This window comes from Megalobrama amblycephala, linkage group LG14, assembly GCF_018812025.1.
Source record: "Megalobrama amblycephala isolate DHTTF-2021 linkage group LG14, ASM1881202v1, whole genome shotgun sequence".
Lineage (NCBI taxonomy): Eukaryota > Metazoa > Chordata > Actinopteri > Cypriniformes > Xenocyprididae > Megalobrama > Megalobrama amblycephala.
In genome coordinates this window covers 31,297,617-31,318,652 of record NC_063057.1, presented here as the reverse complement: position 1 = coordinate 31,318,652, position 21,036 = coordinate 31,297,617, and the positions used below count along the sequence as shown (strand labels likewise).

General features: G+C 43.2%; 1 protein-coding gene across 1 annotated transcript in view; it reads right to left on the bottom strand.

Moving 5' to 3' along the window:
- The window catches only part of LOC125245072 (tripartite motif-containing protein 16-like), a 58,399-nt gene that overhangs the window by 14,749 nt on the left and 22,614 nt on the right, over window positions 1-21,036 (bottom strand). The window contains exons 2-4 of the mRNA XM_048155517.1: window positions 8,228-8,807; window positions 590-685; window positions 297-503 (exon numbers count right to left, since the gene is read on the bottom strand). Coding sequence (XP_048011474.1) covers window positions 297-503; window positions 590-685; window positions 8,228-8,807 — 883 coding nt within the window. The remainder of the gene's footprint in view (window positions 1-296; window positions 504-589; window positions 686-8,227; window positions 8,808-21,036) is intronic.

The window sequence follows — 21,036 nt, the reverse complement described above, 5'->3', positions numbered from 1 at the left end:
TGATAATTATTAATAACTTTTGAACAATTAGTGGCTCTGAAATTAACAAGAACTCTTAGGACATGATCACAAGGTCAGGTTTTGTGGTTTAAATACACTGAAGCATTGCTAATATACAACCTCACTTCCTGTTTGAGGACTTCATTGTCAAATTCCTTAATGCGTTCATGAAAATTATTATAAAAAAATTTCAGTTTGAAGATTCAGTCAACGGCTCATTCTGCTCTCATGAAATGTTTCTCTGTGAGTCTCTTGCTCAAGTCCACTATGATCCTGTTCTTCTAGATCTCTGTTACCTGCAGGAAATGGATGTGATCCTGTGTGTGTGAAAGCTGCTCCAGCTCAGCATCTCTCCTCCTCAGATCATTGATCTCCTGCTCCAGACGCTCCAGTCGTCCTTCATCTCGACTCACTGCAGCCTTTTCCTGATCTCTTCTCTCGATGGAGGGGACGAGCTCAGTGAAGATCCTCTTACTGTCCTCCACTGCTGTCTGTGCAGAGCGCTGTTAGGACACACATCACAATCACACAGTGGCTTCAGTGAGTCCTGACTGAGACTTCTCAAACTTCTCTTCTTCTCCAGACTCACCTTATGAGACTCCACAGCCTCTCTCAGCTGCTGAAGATCTTTCTCTCTCTGCTGGATCCTCTGCTGGAACAACCTCTGCATCTCCTTCAGCTGGTGCTAAAGAACAAACCAATGACAGGAGAAACATCACATACATCATCAAGTAAACAGATATGAATCCAGTATCAGTGAAGTGGTGAGACTGAGGGATTAAAGATCTTTCATGGTAAGAATACGAGTTCATTTATAAGTGTCAGCATTATTTCATCAATGTCTAGTTTTAAATGGATAGTTCACCCAGAAATGTAAATTATTTCAGTGTTTACTCATCCAAACCTGTGTGATTTTCTCTTGCATAACACAAAAGAAGATATTCTAAAGAATGTCTCTGTTTGTAGAGCCCGAATCAAATATGGTGACTTATCAATAACATCAAACCTCAATGGCAGATGCATGTCACATGACTAAACATGCCACCATATTTGATTTTTCTTGTTGCTTCAGAAGACTTAAGCTCAGTCCCAAATGGCACCCTAAACCCTCACGGTCATTCTGAGTTCCCACTTTCATGACTGTGATAAAGAAGATATTTCCTGCTGGGCACGCGCACGCACGCGCACACACACACACACACACACACACACACACACACACACACACACACACACACACACACACACACACACACACACACACTTACACACCTAAATACATACCCCATTCACTCTCCATTTCCCGCTCCTTACCTGCTGTTTCTGCCGTCGGCAAAGCGGGTGCACACGCCGGGCCGATGGCTCATGGACATTCCTCCACATCACATTTCCCTTTAGCACAGTTACATGCCCGATCATTACACACACACACATTGTCCGTGTCTTGTGTCTCGTCTTCGTTCGATTGTCTGTTTGTCTGGATTTAGTCGGCCAAACAGAGCGCACGGAGGGCGCCTGCTTATGACGTAACGGATGGTCGCGCCGGCGCGGCACAACCGGAAGCCGGCTAAACCATTGTCTTGTGTGTGGTGGGGGAGTTTATGTGTAAAATATGTGTTGAAAGTTTACGTGTTTCTGTGTTATTGACGATGATGAAGATATATATTTGAATTACCTGGGAGAATTATTGTTTAAAGTTGATTTAATGAGTGTTGTGAAGGGTTTAAAATATAAAATGTACAATACTTACCTTTTATTGGATTATGCCAAAAAGTCTGGCATATAAAAAGAGAGGCTAGACTCACATTCAGTGCTTGTTAACCAAGTCGGCGAGAGTGTTGTTGTGGAACCTCAAGCAAAACCCAAAACCATTGTATATTGTGGATATAGTTTTCGTCTTTATTTTTTTGTTTTATTGTTTTGGTACTTTTGGGTTTTTGTGTGCACCTGTACATATACTTCACTGTGGACTACTTTATTTCTGGCACTGTAAATAAAGTACACCCTGCACGGAAGTGCTGTGCGAGTAAGCCATCATTTTTTTTCATTTTTCTTTTTTTTCACGGACTCCCGTTACTTTTCCCCTCCCCCAAAGCGGGTAGTGGCACTCGCTTCATTACATTTGGTGGCAGCGGTGGGATGGCTACTCGCAAAACAGCGCCAAAAGGCAAGAAACCCAGGGCTGGGTTGCGGTCACAGGTGAAGAAGGCGACGATGGAGGATGAGGCTTGGGATTCGGCGGAGACTACAGAGGAAGAGGAAGTGATGGCAGGGCTTCCTGGTACCTCGAGAAAGTCTAGCTCACCACAGACTGAGCCAGTCACTCCAGTCGCTGCAGCTGGTGAGGGAATGGTTTCCCTGATGCGTCAGTTCCTAGACGCACAGCAGGAGAGAGAGGAGAGATATCTGCAGGAGCTTCGGGGTCTACGTGAGTCCATCTTGCAGTCGACTCAACCTGCTGGGACTTTGTCTGACGGTGAGAGCCCGCGAATGGAGCTTCCAACACCAGCTACGCAGAGGATATCCACACAACGCAGAATGGCACACGACAGAGACTCCCCAAGTGTTCCTGTGCTCAGAGGGCCAATGCAGCGAGCTGAACCAAAGATGCCGATCTTCCAGCAGGGGGAGGATATCGAGAATTATCTGCGGCGGTTTGAGCGTCTGGCTAGGAGCTGGAGGTGGCCTGAGGAGGAATGGAGCTATCATCTGGTTCCTTTACTGACGGGGCAAGCGTTGGAAGCATACCTGGCGATGGATGAGGAACAGGCAGAGGTGTACGATGATCTGAAGGAGGCGTTGCTGGAAAAATTCAACATCTCACCAGAAACCTACCGGCAAAGGTTCCGATCACCTACTGTTCCAGCTGGAGAATCACCATCTGAGACATACCATCGCCTAAAGAACCTGTATCAGCGATGGGTACGGCCAAGGGAGCACTCCAAGGAGGAGATAGGCGAGGCCATCATCCTTGAACAGTTACTACGGGTGCTTCCGTATGATGCTCGCACCTGGGTAAGGGAGCATGAGCCAACGTCTGGACTGGCGGCGGCTAAGCTGGCTCAGCAATACCAGAACGCTCATCGCGGAGGTCCACGCACTCAACCATTTAAAGGTACTGTTCGTACTCACTTTGGGGCTGAGAGGGGTCGTGCTGAACTGTCAGACAGTACACAAAGCCCCAAGTCAACGGGGGGAAAAGAACTGATATGCTTTTACTGTCAGCAGCTGGGGCACAAAGCCGCAGTATGTCCTGCTCGTAAAGCTAAGCTGACAGGATTTTGTTATGTCCCTAGGGAAGAGGACAAAGATAGTGACTCTAGAGGGGAGAGTCAAGTTCTGTGTGATGTAACTATTGATGGACATTTTGTGAAAGCACTGTTGGACACCGGTAGTTCCCTGTCTCTCCTAAAGCCATGTTATGTTTCAAATGTTGACTATGCAAGCACCGCAACTGTCCAGTGTGTGCATGGGGATGTAAGGCAGTACCCCAGAGCTGAAGTAGTTGTGTGTGCACAAGAACAGTCATTTCTGATGAATGTTGTTATAGTTGATGATCTGCCTGCTGATATGATTTTAGGAAGAGACTTACCCATACTTTATGAACTGCTACAAGCCTCCATGAACTCTGAGACTGTTATTACTGCTGCCATTGTTTCTAAATCATGTCCTGCTGTTACCCGGGCTCAAGTTAGAGCAGGTTTGCAGCCACTGCCAGACTTGCACAGTAGTCTGTTGCAGGGCGGGACCAAGGGCCCGAGAAAACCACGTCGACAACGTCGGCTCGAAAAGTTCCTGGGTTCTCCAGTCCCTGAGACCTCTGTGGAGGGCCTCAAAGCTGATGACTGGAGGATCCCAGAGAACATAGGGGAACTTCAAAGGAAAGATGAGTCACTTAAGTCACTGTTTGAAAAAGCTGCCAGGGGGGAAAATTCGAAACCTGTGTGATGAAAAGTATGTAATTGTGAATGATGTGTTGTACCTGCAAACTAATGATGTTACTCGTTTAATTGTTCCTAAATGTTGTAGACCACTTGTCTTGCACCTCGCACACACCATTCCATGGGCTGGTCACTTGGGACAGCAGAAAACATATACTCGCATCAGTTCACGTTTTCATTGGCCGTCACTTTACACTGACGTACAGACATACTGTAACACATGTGCAACATGTCAAAAGACCAGTGCTGTGTCACAGCGGGGCCGAGCACCTTTGTACCCTCTCCCTGTTATCTCTACTCCGTTCAGGCGCATCGCCATGGATATTGTGGGGCCACTTGAGAGGAGCAGTGCGGGACACCAATACATCCTGGTGATATGTGACTACGCAACCAGATACCCTGAGGTCTTCCCACTCCGTTCCATTACCACCTCAAACATCATCCAAGCCCTTGTACAGTTGTTCTCCAGGGTAGGAATCCCTGAGGAGATTCTGACGGACCAAGGGACAAACTTCACATCGCGGCTAATGGGGCAGCTTCACCGCCAGTTGGGCATCACAGCCATAAGGACCAGTGCCTATCATCCACAGACAGATGGCTTGGTGGAGCGGTTTAATCAGACATTGAAGAATATGCTGCGGAAGTTTGTGTCAGACACGGGACGTGACTGGGATAAATGGCTTCCATTTCTACTGTTTGCTTATCGAGAGGTACCTCAAGCTTCGACCGGTTACTCCCGTTTCGAGCTGCTATACGGCTGGCAAGTTCAAGGACCCCTGGACCTGATACGGAAGAGCTGGGAAGATCCTGCTTGCAGAGAAGGGGAGAAGGGTGTCGTTCAGTATGTGTTGGAAATGAGGGACCGACTTGAGCGTTATCAAGAACAGGCAAGAGAGAACCTGAAAGAAGCACAGAGAGCTCAGAAAACATGGTACGATCAGAACGCGAGACAGAGACAGTTACAGCCGGGGAAGAAGGTACTACTACTGTTACCAACTGCAACCAACAAGCTGCTGGCCAAATGGCAAGGGCCATACACCGTGGTGAGGAAGATGGGACCGGTGACCTATGAAATACACCATCCCGATAAGGGGAGAACCAAGCAGACATATCACATCAACCTGCTCAAAGAATGGAAAGAGCCATCTGTGAAGCAAGGGACGGCAATGATGGTGAGAGAAGTGATTGAAGTGATGGATGAGGAACCAGAGCCAGAAGCCAGGGCACAGAGAGAACCAGCTGAGGTGAAATTGGAGCACTTGCAGGACCCCAACAGAGCCCAGCTGCAAGGCCTCTTGGAACAGTTCCCCACTTTGTTCTGCGAGCGGCCGGGGAGGACCAAGTTAATCCACCACACAATCCACCTCACTGACCCAACACCATCAAGACAGCGACCCTACAGAGTGCCCGAAAGGTTGGTGGGACCCTTGAAAGAGGAAGTGAAAACAATGTTGGAAATGGGAGTGATTGAGCCATCCAGAAGTGAGTGGAGCAGTCCTATAGTCATTGTTCCGAAGAAAGACGGAACACTACGAGTCTGCATAGACTTCCGTAAGCTAAACGCACAGTCCCGTTTCGATGCTTACCCCATGCCGCGAATAGATGACTTGCTGGAGAAAATTGGACAGGCCCGATTCATTACCACCCTGGACCTGTGCAAGGGGTATTGGCAGGTGCCCCTTGACAATGACTCCAGACAGTACACGGCCTTCAGGACACCGATTGGGCTGTACCATTTTACAGTTCTTCCCTTTGGCCTGCATGGGGCACCTGCCACGTTTCAACGACTGATGGACCAAGTGCTTCAGGGATGTGAGGGGTGGGCAGCCGCCTACTTGGATGATGTGGTGATCTTCAGTAACTCCTGGGAGGAACATTTGGGACATTTAAAAGACACCCTAAGACGAATCCAAGAGGCAGGACTCACCCTCAACGTCAGGAAATGTGAGTGGGCAAGGCAGGAGACCAGTTACCTGGGTTATCACTTGGGCAATGGCAAACTGAGACCCCAAGTGGACAAAGTCGAAGCCATCCAAAGAAGCCCAAGGCCTAAAACGAAGAAGGAGATGAGATCCTTTCTAGGCCTGGTGGGTTGGTATAGGAGATTCATTCCTGACTTTGCCACCATCGCTACACCGCTTACTAGCCTGCTGGCGAAAACAGCAAAAAGCCCGATTGAGTGGACCGAGGACTGCGAGCTAGCTTTCAGAACTCTCAAAGGGAAGATGTGTTCCAGTCCGGTCCTGCAAAGCCCTGACTTCAACCAGAGATTCCTGGTCCAGGTAGATGCCTCAGCCACAGGAGTTGGGGCTGTCCTGGCCCAGGGGGAGGTGGGAGCAGAAAAACCAGTGGTCTACATCAGCAGGAAGCTGTTGCCCAGGGAGACCAGGTACTCGACTGTGGAGAAGGAATGTCTCGCTATCAAGTGGTCCCTTGAAAGTCTAAGATATTATCTCCTAGGGAGGGAGTTTGATCTGGTCACAGACCACAGAGCACTGACATGGATTCAGACAATGAAAGACCACAACTCCAGAATAATGAGGTGGTACCTAAGCCTCCAACCTTACAAATTCAGTGTGCGGCACAGACCAGGACGACAGAATGTGGTTACCGACTACCTGTCGCGGTACCCTGGACAGTACGTGGCCGAGAGAAGGGGGAGGTGATGTGATAAAGTAGATATTTCCTGCTGGGCACGCACACACACACACACTTACACACCTAAATACATACCCCATTCACTCTCCATTTCCCGCTCCTTACCTGCTGTTTCTGCCGTCTGCAATGCGGGTGCACACGCCGGGCCGATGGCTCATGGACATTCCTCCACATCACATTTCCCTTTAGCACAGTTACATGCCCGATCATTACACACACACACATTGTCCGTGTCTTGTGTCTCGTCTTCGTTCGATTGTCTGTTTGTCTGGATTTAGTCAGCCAAACAGAGCGCACGGAGGGCGCCTGCTTATGACGTAACGGATGGTCGCGCCGGCGCGGCACAACCGGAAGCCGGCTAGACCATTGTCTTGTGTGTGGTGGGGGAGTTTATGTGTAAAATATGTGTTGAAAGTTTACGTGTTTCTGTGTTACTGACGATGATGAAGATATATATTTGAATTACCTGGGAGAATTATTGTTTAAAGTTGATTCAATGAGTGTTGTGAAGGGTTTAAAATATAAAATGTACAATACTTACCTCTTATTGGATTATGCCAAAAAGGGGCGGAGTCTGGCATATAAAAAGAGAGGCTAGACTCACATTCAGTGCTTGTTAACCAAGTCGGCGAGAGTGTTGTTGTGGAACCTCAAGCAAAACCCAAAACCATTGTATATTGTGGATACAGTTTTCGTCTTTATTTTTTTGTTTTATTGTTTTGGCACTTTTGGATTTTTGTGTGCACCTGTACATATACTTCACTGTGGACTACTTTATTTCTGGCACTGTGAATAAAGTACACCCTGCACGGAAGTGCTGTGCGAGTAAGCCATCATTTTTTTTCATTTTTCTTTTTTTTCACGGACTCCCGTTACTTTTCCCCTCCCCCAAAGCGAGTAGTGGCACTCGCTTCATTACAGTGACATAATGCCACTTTGACTACCAGGTAAAGTCCTCTGCGTAGCTTACAGACTTGCAGGCTCAGTTAGATTACCCCCATTGGAGTAGGGGTTTCTTTTATGCTACCTTAATGTCCTTTATGAAGATTGAAACTTTTGGACCCTACTGACTTTCAATATACGGACAAATAAGTCATTCCTTAAAATACCTTATGTGTTCCTCAGAAAAAAGAAAGTCACACTAGTTTGGAAGAACATGAGTAAATGACAAATGTTATTTTTTGGGCGAACTACTGATTTAAAGGGGTCATGTTATGTTTTTTTTTCCATGTTCCATCTTTCTTTAGTGTGTAATGTTGCAGTTTGAGCGTGAAAAATCTGTCGGGAAATTTGTTACATGCTATTTTTATAATTAATTAATTATTTAACTATGATTGTACAGCACATTGTTCAATCAGCAAACAGAAACAGTACTTTTAACACTATTCCTCAACACCTCAGTCTTTCGTTGTGTTTTCACCATTATTAAAACGACTGCTTTCTGAACCATGCAGGTCAGATGTTATAAATTAAGTTACAAACATAGGTTTGGGAGGAGTCTAATCATTCAGTCCTGTCAATCATCATTATGAGCGTATATAAGCAGCAGTCATTGTGCCGCCCCAGCAACAATTCTTCCGGCATCCCTCCACCTCCCCATTACCTTAAGTACCCCTTTAAGTCCATACCTGTTTCTCTGTCCTCTGTGCTGCAGCTGATACAATGTCGTGTTTTTTATGATCATCCATACACATCACACATATACACTTCTGATCAGTGCGGCAGAAAACCTCAAGGATCTTGTTGTGTTTCTGGCAGATCATCTCCTGCAGTCGTCCAGTGGCTTCAGTCAGATTGTGTCTCTTTCTTCTGAACAAACTCTCGTGTTGTTCAAGATGATTCTGACAGTAAGAGTCCAGACACACCAGACAGGACTTGACGGCTTTGTGTTTTCTTCCAGTACAGACGTCACACTGCACATCTCCAGCTCCAGCGTAACAGTCAGCAGGAAGTTTAATCTTCTTCAGTTTCTCCACCATTTCAGCCAGCATGGTGTTTTCAGCTAAAGCAGGTCTTGAACTGAAGGTCTGTTTGCACTGAGGGCAGCTGTAGACTCTCTTCTGATCCTCCTGATCCCAGCAGTCTGTAATACAGATCTTACAGTAACTGTGTCCACAGGAAGTGGTCACTGGATCCTTCAGGAGATTCAGACACACTGGACACAGGAACTCATTCTGATCCACTGAAATTCTGGATTCTGCCATTTTACTGCATGAACACAGAGACACAAACACCACAGATCAACTACACTTCAGTTTCCTGTTACTGTGTTTGAGTGACGTGTGCAAAATGATGTCATGTCATGCCATGCCTGTTTTGGATTGTGTTTTGCTACTTTCTTTTAATAGACTGCACTTGGGTTCTTCGACACACCTTCAGTGGACACCTTCAACATGTAGTAACATTCAGTCCACTGAATGTTACAACATGTCTGCCTCACTGCTGAGTGGTCTGCGTCTGTAAGCTCCATGTAGCTTTTTGTTTTGAATCTCTATTTACTATCATTCCTTATTGTTTATATTGTTAAATATAACTTACCACTATATATCAGATATTGTCTAATATTGCCTATCATATTAATGTGAAATTGGTGGCTTTAATCTAAATCGTTATCGCTAGCATGACATGCTTAGCATTTCGTTAGCCTGTTAACCTGCCATCTGTGCTTGCCGTCTTTTTTTCTCGTGTGTGCTCACGCCTTTACGAGTCCATCAAATGACTGTGGTCAGTCGGATCAGTCAACAAACACAGTCATGTCATCTTCACCCATTATTGTTACTTGCCTGTCACATGTATAGAATAGCTTTCTCTGTCTGCGGTGAGACATACAGTAGTGATGTCCGGTTCGCAAACGAATCGTTCTTTTTAACCGGTTCTTTTCAGTGAACCGGTCGAACCAGTTCACCAAATCGGTCTGAATTGTTCCAAACAGTTCGCATCTCCAGTTAGCAAATACGAATCCACAAATTACTGAAGTTACTCACTTTTTGACGTGCCTGACACTACCTCTCGAAATAAACCAACATCCCGGGGTTATTCAGTTAGTTATTTCAGTGACAGGCTGTTGCACCCATAAAATGCAAACTTTGTATTCTGACGGTGTAGTTACAGAACAGAACATCAATACAAACTTTTAATGTTCAATTTAAATAAATGTAATTGCAAAAACTATGTAGGATACTATTTCATTTTTTTTTTTTTTGTGAAATAACTCAAACATATGTTGTTCTGTCTGCAGTTAAGCATTGTTCAGGGCTGCGTTTCCCAATGGTTTCTTACAATATTAAACACATGCTGCCGTTTGAATGTAGTGTCGGCAGTGAGCAAACGCTTTCTGTGATTGATTGGTTATGACTTGCAGCATTTGCGTGTGTTCAGATGAGCAGGAAAATAGTTCTGCTACACAATTATTCGCTAACATCGGTTATTTCTCTAATTCAATGTATATTGTATGCATTCAATTTACTGTTAATTAAACAAAATCACTGGTTATCGATACTTTCGATACTCAAGGTCATTATCGATATATCGATACTTAATATTGATATGCCCATGCCTATCAAGAACCGGTTGCAACGGTTTTCGGATCATCAGTACACAACCGAGAACCGCTTCTTTCGGACATGTCCGATTTGAGAACCGGTGAGCTGATGATACTGCGCATGCGTGTAATTTTTCAAGAGAATGAAAAGCACATTAGTCAAGTTTTGTTGAACATCGGACAGTGTGATAATATGAAACATACTGGAAATATGTTTATGACTTAATTCAAAATACAAAAATTTTATGTGCTTTTCCGAATACACCATAGCAGATTAATAGCATAAAATACTGTACATAATACTGTACATAATAAACTACATGCCAACATGAACATAATATTTTGTACACAGATCAAACTAATGTTCAGAAATAGTTCTACAAATTTATTTTTCTATATTAATGTTATTTAAAAAGCAATATAGTGAAAGTTGTGCAGTTGTGCTTTCAAGTTATTTATTTTTTTCAAGATTGGAAACATTTATTTGTTTCATAAATAATCCAAGGACAGCTTATTTAATTTCTAAACAAGGTGATATAAAGATTTTTAAAAAATGACGTAATCAAACTACAGCGAGAGCAAACAAGCGACTCCTTTTGAATCGCTCTCACGGTTCTCGAATCTCAATCTCGTTCTCGAATCTCAATGGCTGCGTCCGAAAACTGGAAAATGCTGCCTTCTGAGGACACATTTCAAGGTAGGAAGGCATCAAGGCACGTCCGAATCCAATGTTAGCTTCACTTCCTCTCTCATGAGATATGTGGGATTACAAATTTAATAATCTGTTTAAGATCTGTTGATTTTACATCCTGACATCACCTCACATGAATTACTAAGGTGAGGTATATTGTGTTTTCCATTTTGAGGTAAAGATAATGACATTCTAAAGGAGATCAAGGCAGGCAGCCCAGATGTCTGAGACATTAACCTTTTGTCTTCCTGACCATTTGGCAGGACAAGCTCAAGATACAGCGGTGCTTTTGTCTCTATGATAATGTAAAGGTATGGGTGATACTGTCAGACTGATTGGATTAGCACCTATGCATTTGAATGACACATTTATGCTGATTAGATCATGGCTGGGAAATGTAGGGAATGATCTGATTCCTGTACTGCATTTGCATCCTTTGTTTAGATTGTCCACACCTCTACTCTATGTATCCCTCCCCCTTGAATGTATATAAACTACCAAGTCACTGCCTTAGTCAGATTTTGGATGACCACAGCGACGTAACTTCTGCTTCAAGAGATCCCAAAGTCTCCTGGTCTATGCTTCTGAGTTTTCCAACAGTTTTGGTGCCGTGACCCGGATAGAGCTTCTCACCTCAATCCAGATTGGAACTTCAAGCACAACAGAGATCTGATCCAAAAGAAGATCCAGGCTGAATTTTCCTGTACACCCAAGGGTTGGTGAGTGATACTCTATCCAAAAGAACCATTAAGACCAGTACAAAGTTTTTATCCTCTGCGCCGTCAGAGAAGAGTTAACAGACAGCTGTAGGGTTTGGTTAACTAAGTTATCCTCTAAAATGTTCTTTTAGAGATGAAGTTTATCCTCTGTTCAGCCAGGGAAGATTGGCATCACATGCTAATATTGGTTTATCCTCTGTAAAGTTAGGGAAGTTTTAACCTCTGCTTTATAAGGGAAGGTTGTTTATCCTCTCTTTGGTGTGTTAACAGAATAGCCATCCTCTACTTTGCTAGAGAAGAAGGTTCATCCTCTGTTAAATCAGGAAAGGTTACAACTGTTACAGTGTGTAAGCAAGTTGGTTCTACTCTGCTCGCCAGAGAAGGTTGAATACATTACGATGTGTATTAACTAGGTTAGCCTCTGCTCTGTCAGGGAAGTGTTGAAGTGTATTGTTGTGCCAGAAAGACATTACAAAATGTTGAGAAAGAACGCTAGACTTATTCCAACAACTGAGAAAGGTGGACTAGCTACTCCTTTATGGACAGATAGTGAGTTCAAATCATTGTTAGGAAAGCACATGGACTCAATTGTGACCGAGTCAGTCAGAGTGGATTTGACAAAGAAATTTGGGATTCATCCAGAAAAAGTTTGGTCTATTGAAGAATGCAAAAAGGTACTTGGTGCTTGTATTCGGAAGAAAAATATGAAGGGCATTATCTGCTGCCACAGAGAATTTACTCTATTCATTGCAAAAGAACAAATCCAACGTATTGCTAAGTTAGAAGAGCAGAACAAAAAGTTGCACACTTGAGTGTCTCGTCTCACTCAGAAGTTGGGCCTTAACAAAGCCTCAACCAAATGTGACTCAAAAGACCAACAGTCAGATGAAAGCTATCCTGACTTACAGTCTTTCTGTAGACTAGAGGGCAATAGCAATACTGGATTCATGGATAAAGATGTAAATCCAGTTGAAGTGTGTGGAGCGAGACAAAAGGCTCAGAGTAGGGCAAAAGGGGTTGACACAGTTACATCTGTAACCCCCATACTGCAGTTACAAGCAGTCAGTACCGCTATAGGTCCTGAAGACATAGAAAGAATTGCTGAGAATTTGCCATCAGTGCATAGAAACTTTTCTGAGTTTAGGACAGAGTTGTCCAGAAAAATGAAGCTCTATGATATGTCCCTAGCTGACGTCACCCAGCTAATGTCACAAATCCTGAAAGAGTCAGAATTCAATGATTTTGAAATTGCTGTAAATAATTCTGAGTTTCAGCATTCCAGCAAAGGTGAATTGAGAGAAGGAGTTCTGAGAGTGTTACAGAACCTTGTTGGACCAAAGGTGGACTGGTCAAAGATCACTAGTTGTGTACAGAAGAAGGATGAAACTGTAAGTGAGTACACTGAAATATTTTGTCAGTCAGCGGCAGCATACAGTGGAATAGTTGACACTCCAGAGAAGGTGTTAGAGGATAATGGACCACTGGTCTGCATGTGGTTTGATGGGCTTTCATCAGAATACAGAAATGCATTGCCTTTCTTAGACCTCACATGGTCCAATGGAACCCTGCAAGACAACTTGGACAGGTTAGCTATTTGGGAAAGAGACTCAGATGTCAAGACAAGAGTAAAGATTGCAGCAGCATCCTTTAAGGTCAACACAGAGAATCGACAGAAACGTAAATGTCCTAAGAGAGAAGGCACTTGTCATTACTGTGGTAAACCTGGACATTGGATGAAAGAGCGTAGGAAAAACAAAAAGACATTAAAAGAAATGAACAGCCATACTCAGCTCCTACTCAGTCTACTTTCTACACTGAAACTGCCCCTCCCTTCTTCTCCAAACTCTTGGAGCAGCAGCTTGCTGACATGCTAACCATTTGGGCTGTGAGTGCTTAATTTCCCCAGTAATTTACAAGAAAGCTGAAAGACTCATTCTGAACAAAAGAAAGCTGACTATCACTTCCACCATTTGGGGACACAGGTTAAGTACACTCACAGCCTTAAAATGTTATGCTACAGCACACACCATTCACTTATCCATCCTCTATGGGTTATGATGTCTGCTATGACTGATGTTTCAATGGAAGATGGAGATGTAGCACAATAAAATTTGCAATTTAATTACAGGGAGAGAATAGGACACACAGACCAGTGAGGAGCCCAGGGAAGAACCGAAGTGCATAAGGCCTCGGGGGTCAACCCTGGTGTGAAGACTTCCTCATAGGTTTCCCCCTCTCAGTACTTTATCCCCACCTTACTGGTCTATAGGTGTCAAATTGATTAAGACTAGGTTAAGAAAAAGAAGAATAAAACCACTATACGATCACTAGAAGTTTATGATAATCAGAGTTAGACAGAAAAACTATACGATCATCAGAGGTCTAACATACTAAAGTCTCTGCATGAATACTGCTGGTCTGCTGTCTCTTTGTTTTCTTGTGTGCAGGTATGTGTATATGCCATGATGTCTCATAAGCAGCACCTGGTGTAAAGCATCACCTCAGATATCCATGAACAACCTTCATGATGACGGACTCATCAGAGCAACTCAGAGTTGCACAACGACAAAGAATCATCTTGGGACAAACATGGAAATGGACTCTACAGGGAACAGACTCCACAGATATTCAGGCGCCATGGACTTTTAGGACTTCCACGCTTATGCTACATGGTTTTCTGTGTCATCATGTAGTTTATACAACATGTTACCACCCTGCGTTGTATATGTGTGTCAACAGTATACTCAAGTTAAAGAACAACACTTATGTAAATATTGGACACGACATAGAATAAGATGTATGTGCCTGTAACTGTTACAAGTTGCATGACTGGAAGATGGAACTTATGTTAACAAACATATGTTATAGAAGGGATTTAAGAAGGTTTAAATTTGTATTATGTGAGAGTTATTAGAACTCTCAAAGGGGGAACTGTGGGATTACAAATTTAATAATCTGTTTAAGATCTGTTGATTTTACATCCTGACTTCACCTCACATGAATTACTAAGGTGAGGTATATTGTGTTTTCCATTTTGAGGTAAAGATAATGACATTCTAAAGGAGATCAAGGCAGGCAGCCCAGATGTCTGAGACATTAACCTTTTGTCTTCCTGACCATTTGGCATGACAAGCTCAAGATACAGCGGTGCTTTTGTCTCTATGATAATGTAAATGAATGGGTGATACTGTCAGACTGATTGGATTAGCACCTATGCATTTGAATGACACATTTATGCTGATTAGATCATGGCTGGGAAATGTAGGGAATGATCTGATTCCTGTACTGCATTTGCATCCTTTGTTTAGATTGTCCACACCTCTACTCTATGTATCCCTCCCCCTTGAATGTATATGAACTACCAAGTCACTGCCTTAGTCAGATTTTGGATGACCACAGCAACGCACAGCGTGTTTCTCAATAAAGAGTAACTTCTGCTTCAAGAGATCCCAAAGTCTCCTGGTCTATGCTTCTGAGATTTCCAACAGATACCTTCCTCAGATCGATTTTTGAAGGAAGCATAGATGTATCCTTAGCTGCCTTTGATATCCCACAATCCTGTGCTTTCCATTCTGTGACAGTTGAGCTAGAAAAATAAAGATGGCGTCCGAAAGTTGCGTTTGCTGCTCAGTTTGTGTATAAATGTACGATTTTGATCAACATATTTCAATTTTGATATCATTTCTATCGAGAAATTACTACTGTAGTAATTAAATATTTGTTTAGTTCTCACCAAAGCTCGCTCTATATTGCTGTAGATCATAAAACTGTTATGCTGCCTCAGAAGTCTGTCTGAAATCAATTTCGTGAGGTACCTTCATGCACAAATGCTGCCGTACAAGTCATTCTCTTATAAGATAGCGAGGCAGCAAGACAGCTACCTAGGTTTTCGGATGCAGCCAATCTCGTTCTCGAGTAGAACCGGTTGCAACGGTTTTCGGATCATCAGTACACAACCGAGAATCGCTTCTTTTGGATGTTTCCGATTTGAGAACCGATGAGCTGATGATACTGCGCATGCGTGATTCAGCTTGTGATCTGAAGCTACCGAACAGTAACATCACAGCACCGGTTAACTAGGACAACTGATGCTATGAGAGGACTCGATTGAGGGGCAAATCTAGCGAAACGTAAGTTTATTTAATTACAAATAAATCATAATGTAAGAGGATCATGGTTTCTGCTCTGATGAAGACTAATTTATTCACTTTATAACTACAAAACCTTGTTTGCACATCACTGCCTGTATGTCATGTGTTTGGATGCTTTAGATGCAAAACTAAATTGTAAGAAACGCTTCAGATTATAATGTTTTAGTTGACTGATGTTATGATTACTGACTTTATATATTTGAATGTTAAGTTTTTTCATCCCGGCCAGCGATAGACGACGTCATCGTGGATGACGTCATTACGTCAGAGCGTAAAAGAACCAGTGAACCGGTTTTTTCAACCGGATTATTGAATCGAACTGTCCGAAAGAACCGGTTCACGGAAAAGAACTGAACTTCCCATCACTAACATACAGTAGGTAGACAACCAAAATGGGTATTCCCGCCGCGCATACCGCCGCCGAGGGCCGTTGCGTTAACTGAAATTCAGTCGCGTGTAAAAAAAACTACCGGCAGGTGGCGCAAAGGGACGGATTGGAAAGAGACTGTAAAATGTCGGTTTGTAAACGGAGATGAAAGGACGAAGTAAAACAACAATAACATTATAATATAACATTTTAACATCCTAAAAAACAATTAGAAAATTTAAAGTGAGAGTTAATTTCAAAACGTGGGACAGTCTTAGGCTAGAGTCTAATGTTATATATATATTTAGGAGCACACACACGCGGGTTAAAAATGTCATATTTTCATTCTGGTTTGCTCTTAGCAAAAAAAAAAAAAAAATCCTTCAAGTTCCATATGCGGAGCGAAATGAACGGTCCAGCATTAAGAGCAATAATTCTTGTTAACTGCTATTGTTATTGATTTTTTTTATTGTTCTTGATATATATATATTTTTTTGGCTATTATATATGTGTGGCGACCAGGGCGGACGAGAGCCGTGAGGGAGCGGCGCGAGGCCAGTGGCGCGAGTGTTAATGAGCTTCACCTGGGAGGCGCACCGGCCTTGATTCCTTCACGGAGGAGCTCCGGGAGCATAAAAGGAGGAGCGACTACAGTGAAGGACGAGAGAGGACCAGGCCTGGACTTTATGTTATGTTTTATTATGTTTGTGTGGCCGGCAGACGTCCGCGAGGGTCTGCCGGCATTACTTTCGTTTTGTTCTTTGTTTATTTTATATTAAAGTTTGGTTCAACGTTTGCCGGTTCCCGCCTCCTCCTTCCCACATCTACTAACCTCGTTACATTGGTGCCGAAACCCGGGAGGAAGGAGGGACATGCTGTCGGAGAGCCCTCGCTGCTGAGGGGGATCGCGGTGCTGCGGAGTTCGGGCAGCGCGGGAGTGGGAAGACCGCAAGAGGCTGCCCGAGGCTGTGGTGCTGGAGCCTAGTGAAAGGTGGGACGGAGACCCGGATGCCGTGCTCCTGGGACGAGGTGGGGTGGCTGCCGTCCAGGAGGAGCGGAGGAGTCGCCGCCGTCCGCCGTGGGCCGGAGCCTGCTGCCGTCCGCCATGAAGGGGAGGAGCAGGGGACGGGGGACTCGCTGCCGGCTGCCCTCAGCCGGCGGAGCCATCGCCGGCCGCCAGGAGGCGGTCGAGGATCGGGCCGTCCACCAAGCGTCCAGTGCCATCGCATGTGGCACCGCGAGGAAAAGCCTCTCGGCAGGCTGAGGACCGAGCGGCAGTGTGTCTGGGAACCGGACCCAGAATTTTTTTTTCTCTTTTTTTCCTCTCTCCCCTGTCTCGTCCTGTCTCGTCCTGTCGCTCCCCTTGCTTCCGTCTCCTTTCTCTCGTCTCGTCTGTCCTTACCCCCAGGTGCTGCGGCCGCCGAGACAGGCCCCGGGGGGGAGTAGAGCGCAGTCTCGGGAGTACCCCCCGGCCTGCGAGGGGCGATGGGGGTATGTGGCGACCAGGGCGGACGAGAGCCGTGAGGGAGCGGCGCGAGGCCGGTGGCGCGAGTGTTAATGAGCTTCACCTGGGAGGCGCACCGGCCTTGATTCCCTCACGGAGGAGCTCCGGGAGCATAAAAGGAGGAGCGACTACAGTGAAGGACGAGAGAGGACCAGGCCTGGACTTTATGTTATGTTTTATTATGTTTGTGTGGCCGGCAGACATCCGCGAGGGTCTGCCGGCATTACTTTCGTTTGTTCTTTGTTTATTTTATATTAAAGTTTGGTTCAACGTTCGCCGGTTCCCGCCTCCTCCTTCCCACATCTACTAACCTCGTTACAATATGCTATGTAATGTTTAGTGATTTTGATATTGCAGACTAAAATACCGGCAGGAATAAATATTTAGGCTAATTTACTCATTAAAACCAAAGGTGTTCATCAGTGATTGTATATCAAGAGCAAGGACAAGTTGTGTGCATTTTGTTTTGTGCTTTTACCAGAACAAAACGCTCGATTGTCTGTGTGAAAACTGCACGTGTGTACGAGCGCCAAGAAAAATGATAACAGCAGCAACGAGCACTGGCCATGATTTCAGAAACAACACGTTCCAGCGATAGATCGCCTCTTATTTAACACAGACCTATGTCTTATCGAATTGAGATATTTCTTTCTTTTTAGGTACAATTATTCGCTGAGTTTAAGTTCACTTTTGAGACGTTTCAGATTCTCGCAGAGAGACAGCTGAAAGCGCACCCTGTTTATTTTATTTTATTTTATTTTTCAAAAGTACAAGGTTTTGTTGTTATTGTGAGCGTACACAAATAAAAGTAGACCATTAGTCTTGCATCAATCTGTAGGATATCGCCAAAAATGACAGAAGGCCTGTTTTAAGTTGTTTCAGCTGTCATGAGAAGAAAATCCATCAGAACGCGCCGGCGCTTTCGTCGGCCAGAGGGATAAAAATGCAACCAATTTAGTTTCCTATTTATATTTAGATATTGGGCTATTGCCTATTATTATTTTTTTTAAATTTCACCTATGTTCATTATGAAAAGTGAATAGCATGACGGATGTGCAATGTCGGGAGACATGCAGCGGGTCAGACATGAGTTTGACCACTTCATTAAGTTTTGTTTTATAGTAAGTCTTTCTTTAAAGTGAATTTCGTTTTGTAGAAATTGTATCTTAATTTCAATCAATGTTTCATCAACCAATTGCCTATATTTAATAAATAGGAAGAAAACAAAGAACGTCGGGTGTGGTATGGATTTAAGTGCGTAACAAACGAAACCATGTTTCCGCGGCCTTTAAATAAGGCTGAATCAATAGACGTCTTTCTGTTTTAATTAAATTTATTTATTACTTTATTACATGTCTTTATTACTTAAATAATTGATAAGATGTTTTTGGTCGAACAATATATTTTAGCTGGTCTAGTTAGACACAAATTTGCGCAGCAGCTTATTGTACAAACCTTTTTTTCCCTACCACACACCAAACTCATAACATTTCTTGCAGATTTAAAAAAAAAAAAAAAAAAAAAAAAGACGATTTAAAAAATCCCTCCTTGCTCCAGTCAAAACAAGCTGGCAAATGCGCGGGGGGAGGGTTGATCTCATTCGGAACTTCTGGAGTGGAGCGTGACACACTGCAAAACACTGCAAACCCCCATAACACAAACAAATAAAGAAACTTACTCTGTTATGAGTATTTGCAGTATAATAATTGTGTATTTCAGCTTATTTTTGCTAATAATATGCAAAAAAAAAAAAATCTGATCATATGATCAGATCAGGATGTTAAAATGAACAAAAAGCACTAAGATTGCAAAAAGGTCTGTCACGCGCATAGCTTAGGCTAATATTTTGAGTCTCCCACCCTCTGGATTAATGGCTTTAAAAACATTTTAAACAAAGCGCCCTTCCCCCTATCTCAAACTTGTCAAGTGTTGCAGAGCAAGCACTGTTAGGTTGGGTGAGTGCTTTTTATACACACACGATAATGTAAACATTATACATTGATATATAAATGGAACACAATCGGTTTGTTGTTTTTGTTTGTTTTTCTTTAACATTTTTATTTTATTTCTTTGTCTTTAAGGAATATTGGATGGCAGTAAAGATTCTGTACAGCTATTGTTCTAATAATACGGAGCCATAATGTTACATATCTTGGTCAATTCTTTCGAGCTGCTTTACAGCTTAACCACAGTTTGCAACATCAGCAGTTATTGAAATGAACTGAATCAACACAGATCACAGATTTGGCGATATAAATAAATAGGCCTAAATAAATAGCAAAAACCAAGATTGGGTTTGTACGGTTCATTTGAACTTTAATTTAATGATTTATGTTATGATGTTATAGAAGTACAATGTACAGATGCCTATATGTTTTGCATAAAGTAAGAATATTTAATAAAGAATCTTAAACTTCCAATGTTAAACATGTTCTCGTCATTTTGCTCTTAACTGCAGTCAAAATACAAATAGGCATATAAAATATTCATATGCATTCTGTAGCCCGTTGTGGAGAGTCAGATTAGGCGCAAACTATCTATAGCAGAAACTTTTTATCTTAATAGCCTAGCACTTGTTGAATAACAAAATGTTGATTATTGGGATATCAACGTTTTTTTTGTTCGTAATTGTGTAGCTTATGGCATGACATTTATTTTTGTAATGTTTATGAGCGTGTTAATGGATACAAACTGCACAATTGCAGTTTATCAGATTGTTACTAGCTATAATTGCACGATATAGTTGAAACATTAACACATTAAAATCGTCTGATAATCATACAGTAGTTAACATGAACCCTCTGTAAGCGATGTATTACCATTACATCATGGGCGTACGGGACACCCCTTGCAGCCCCCACCCTATGATGGGCCCCGTCGCAGATTATAGCCTTTGCTTTTTTTAGAACTGAACTCAATAGACCCCTTAAAAGTTTGTAAACATTGCAACATTTCCTGGTGGGCGGGGCTTAGCTGGAGGCAAAAAGAGACGCTGGACTCAATGTTGACAAGCGTAAGCTAGCATGTTTTAGGAGGGATTTATTAAACATAGATGCAGAAGAAGGTTCAGAACTGTCCGAATATGTACAGTCACTGACTCTGCGGGACCGTGACAGCTATTTTTGTAAATTAACTTAAGTTTTGGATATTTCCTAGACAACATATGAATTACTTTCGGGTGGTTCGGGGAATTTTGTCAAGGCTTATTGTCTAATGTAACCTAACGCTGGGCTAACTATGATTATGGCTAGCAATGTGGATTATTTTAAGAGACCATTCAAAGGATGGCACACACATCTATCGCTGTATGTTTGTTTAACATTTAAGCTAGCTAGTGCGCTGAAAGTTGGCGACTTTTCACCTATAAAACAGAAACTTGCTGATTTGTACTAGATAAAACCAACACACCATTACATATGCATCGATTATTTTACCTGATATGAAGTGTGCACTGCAAACACGAG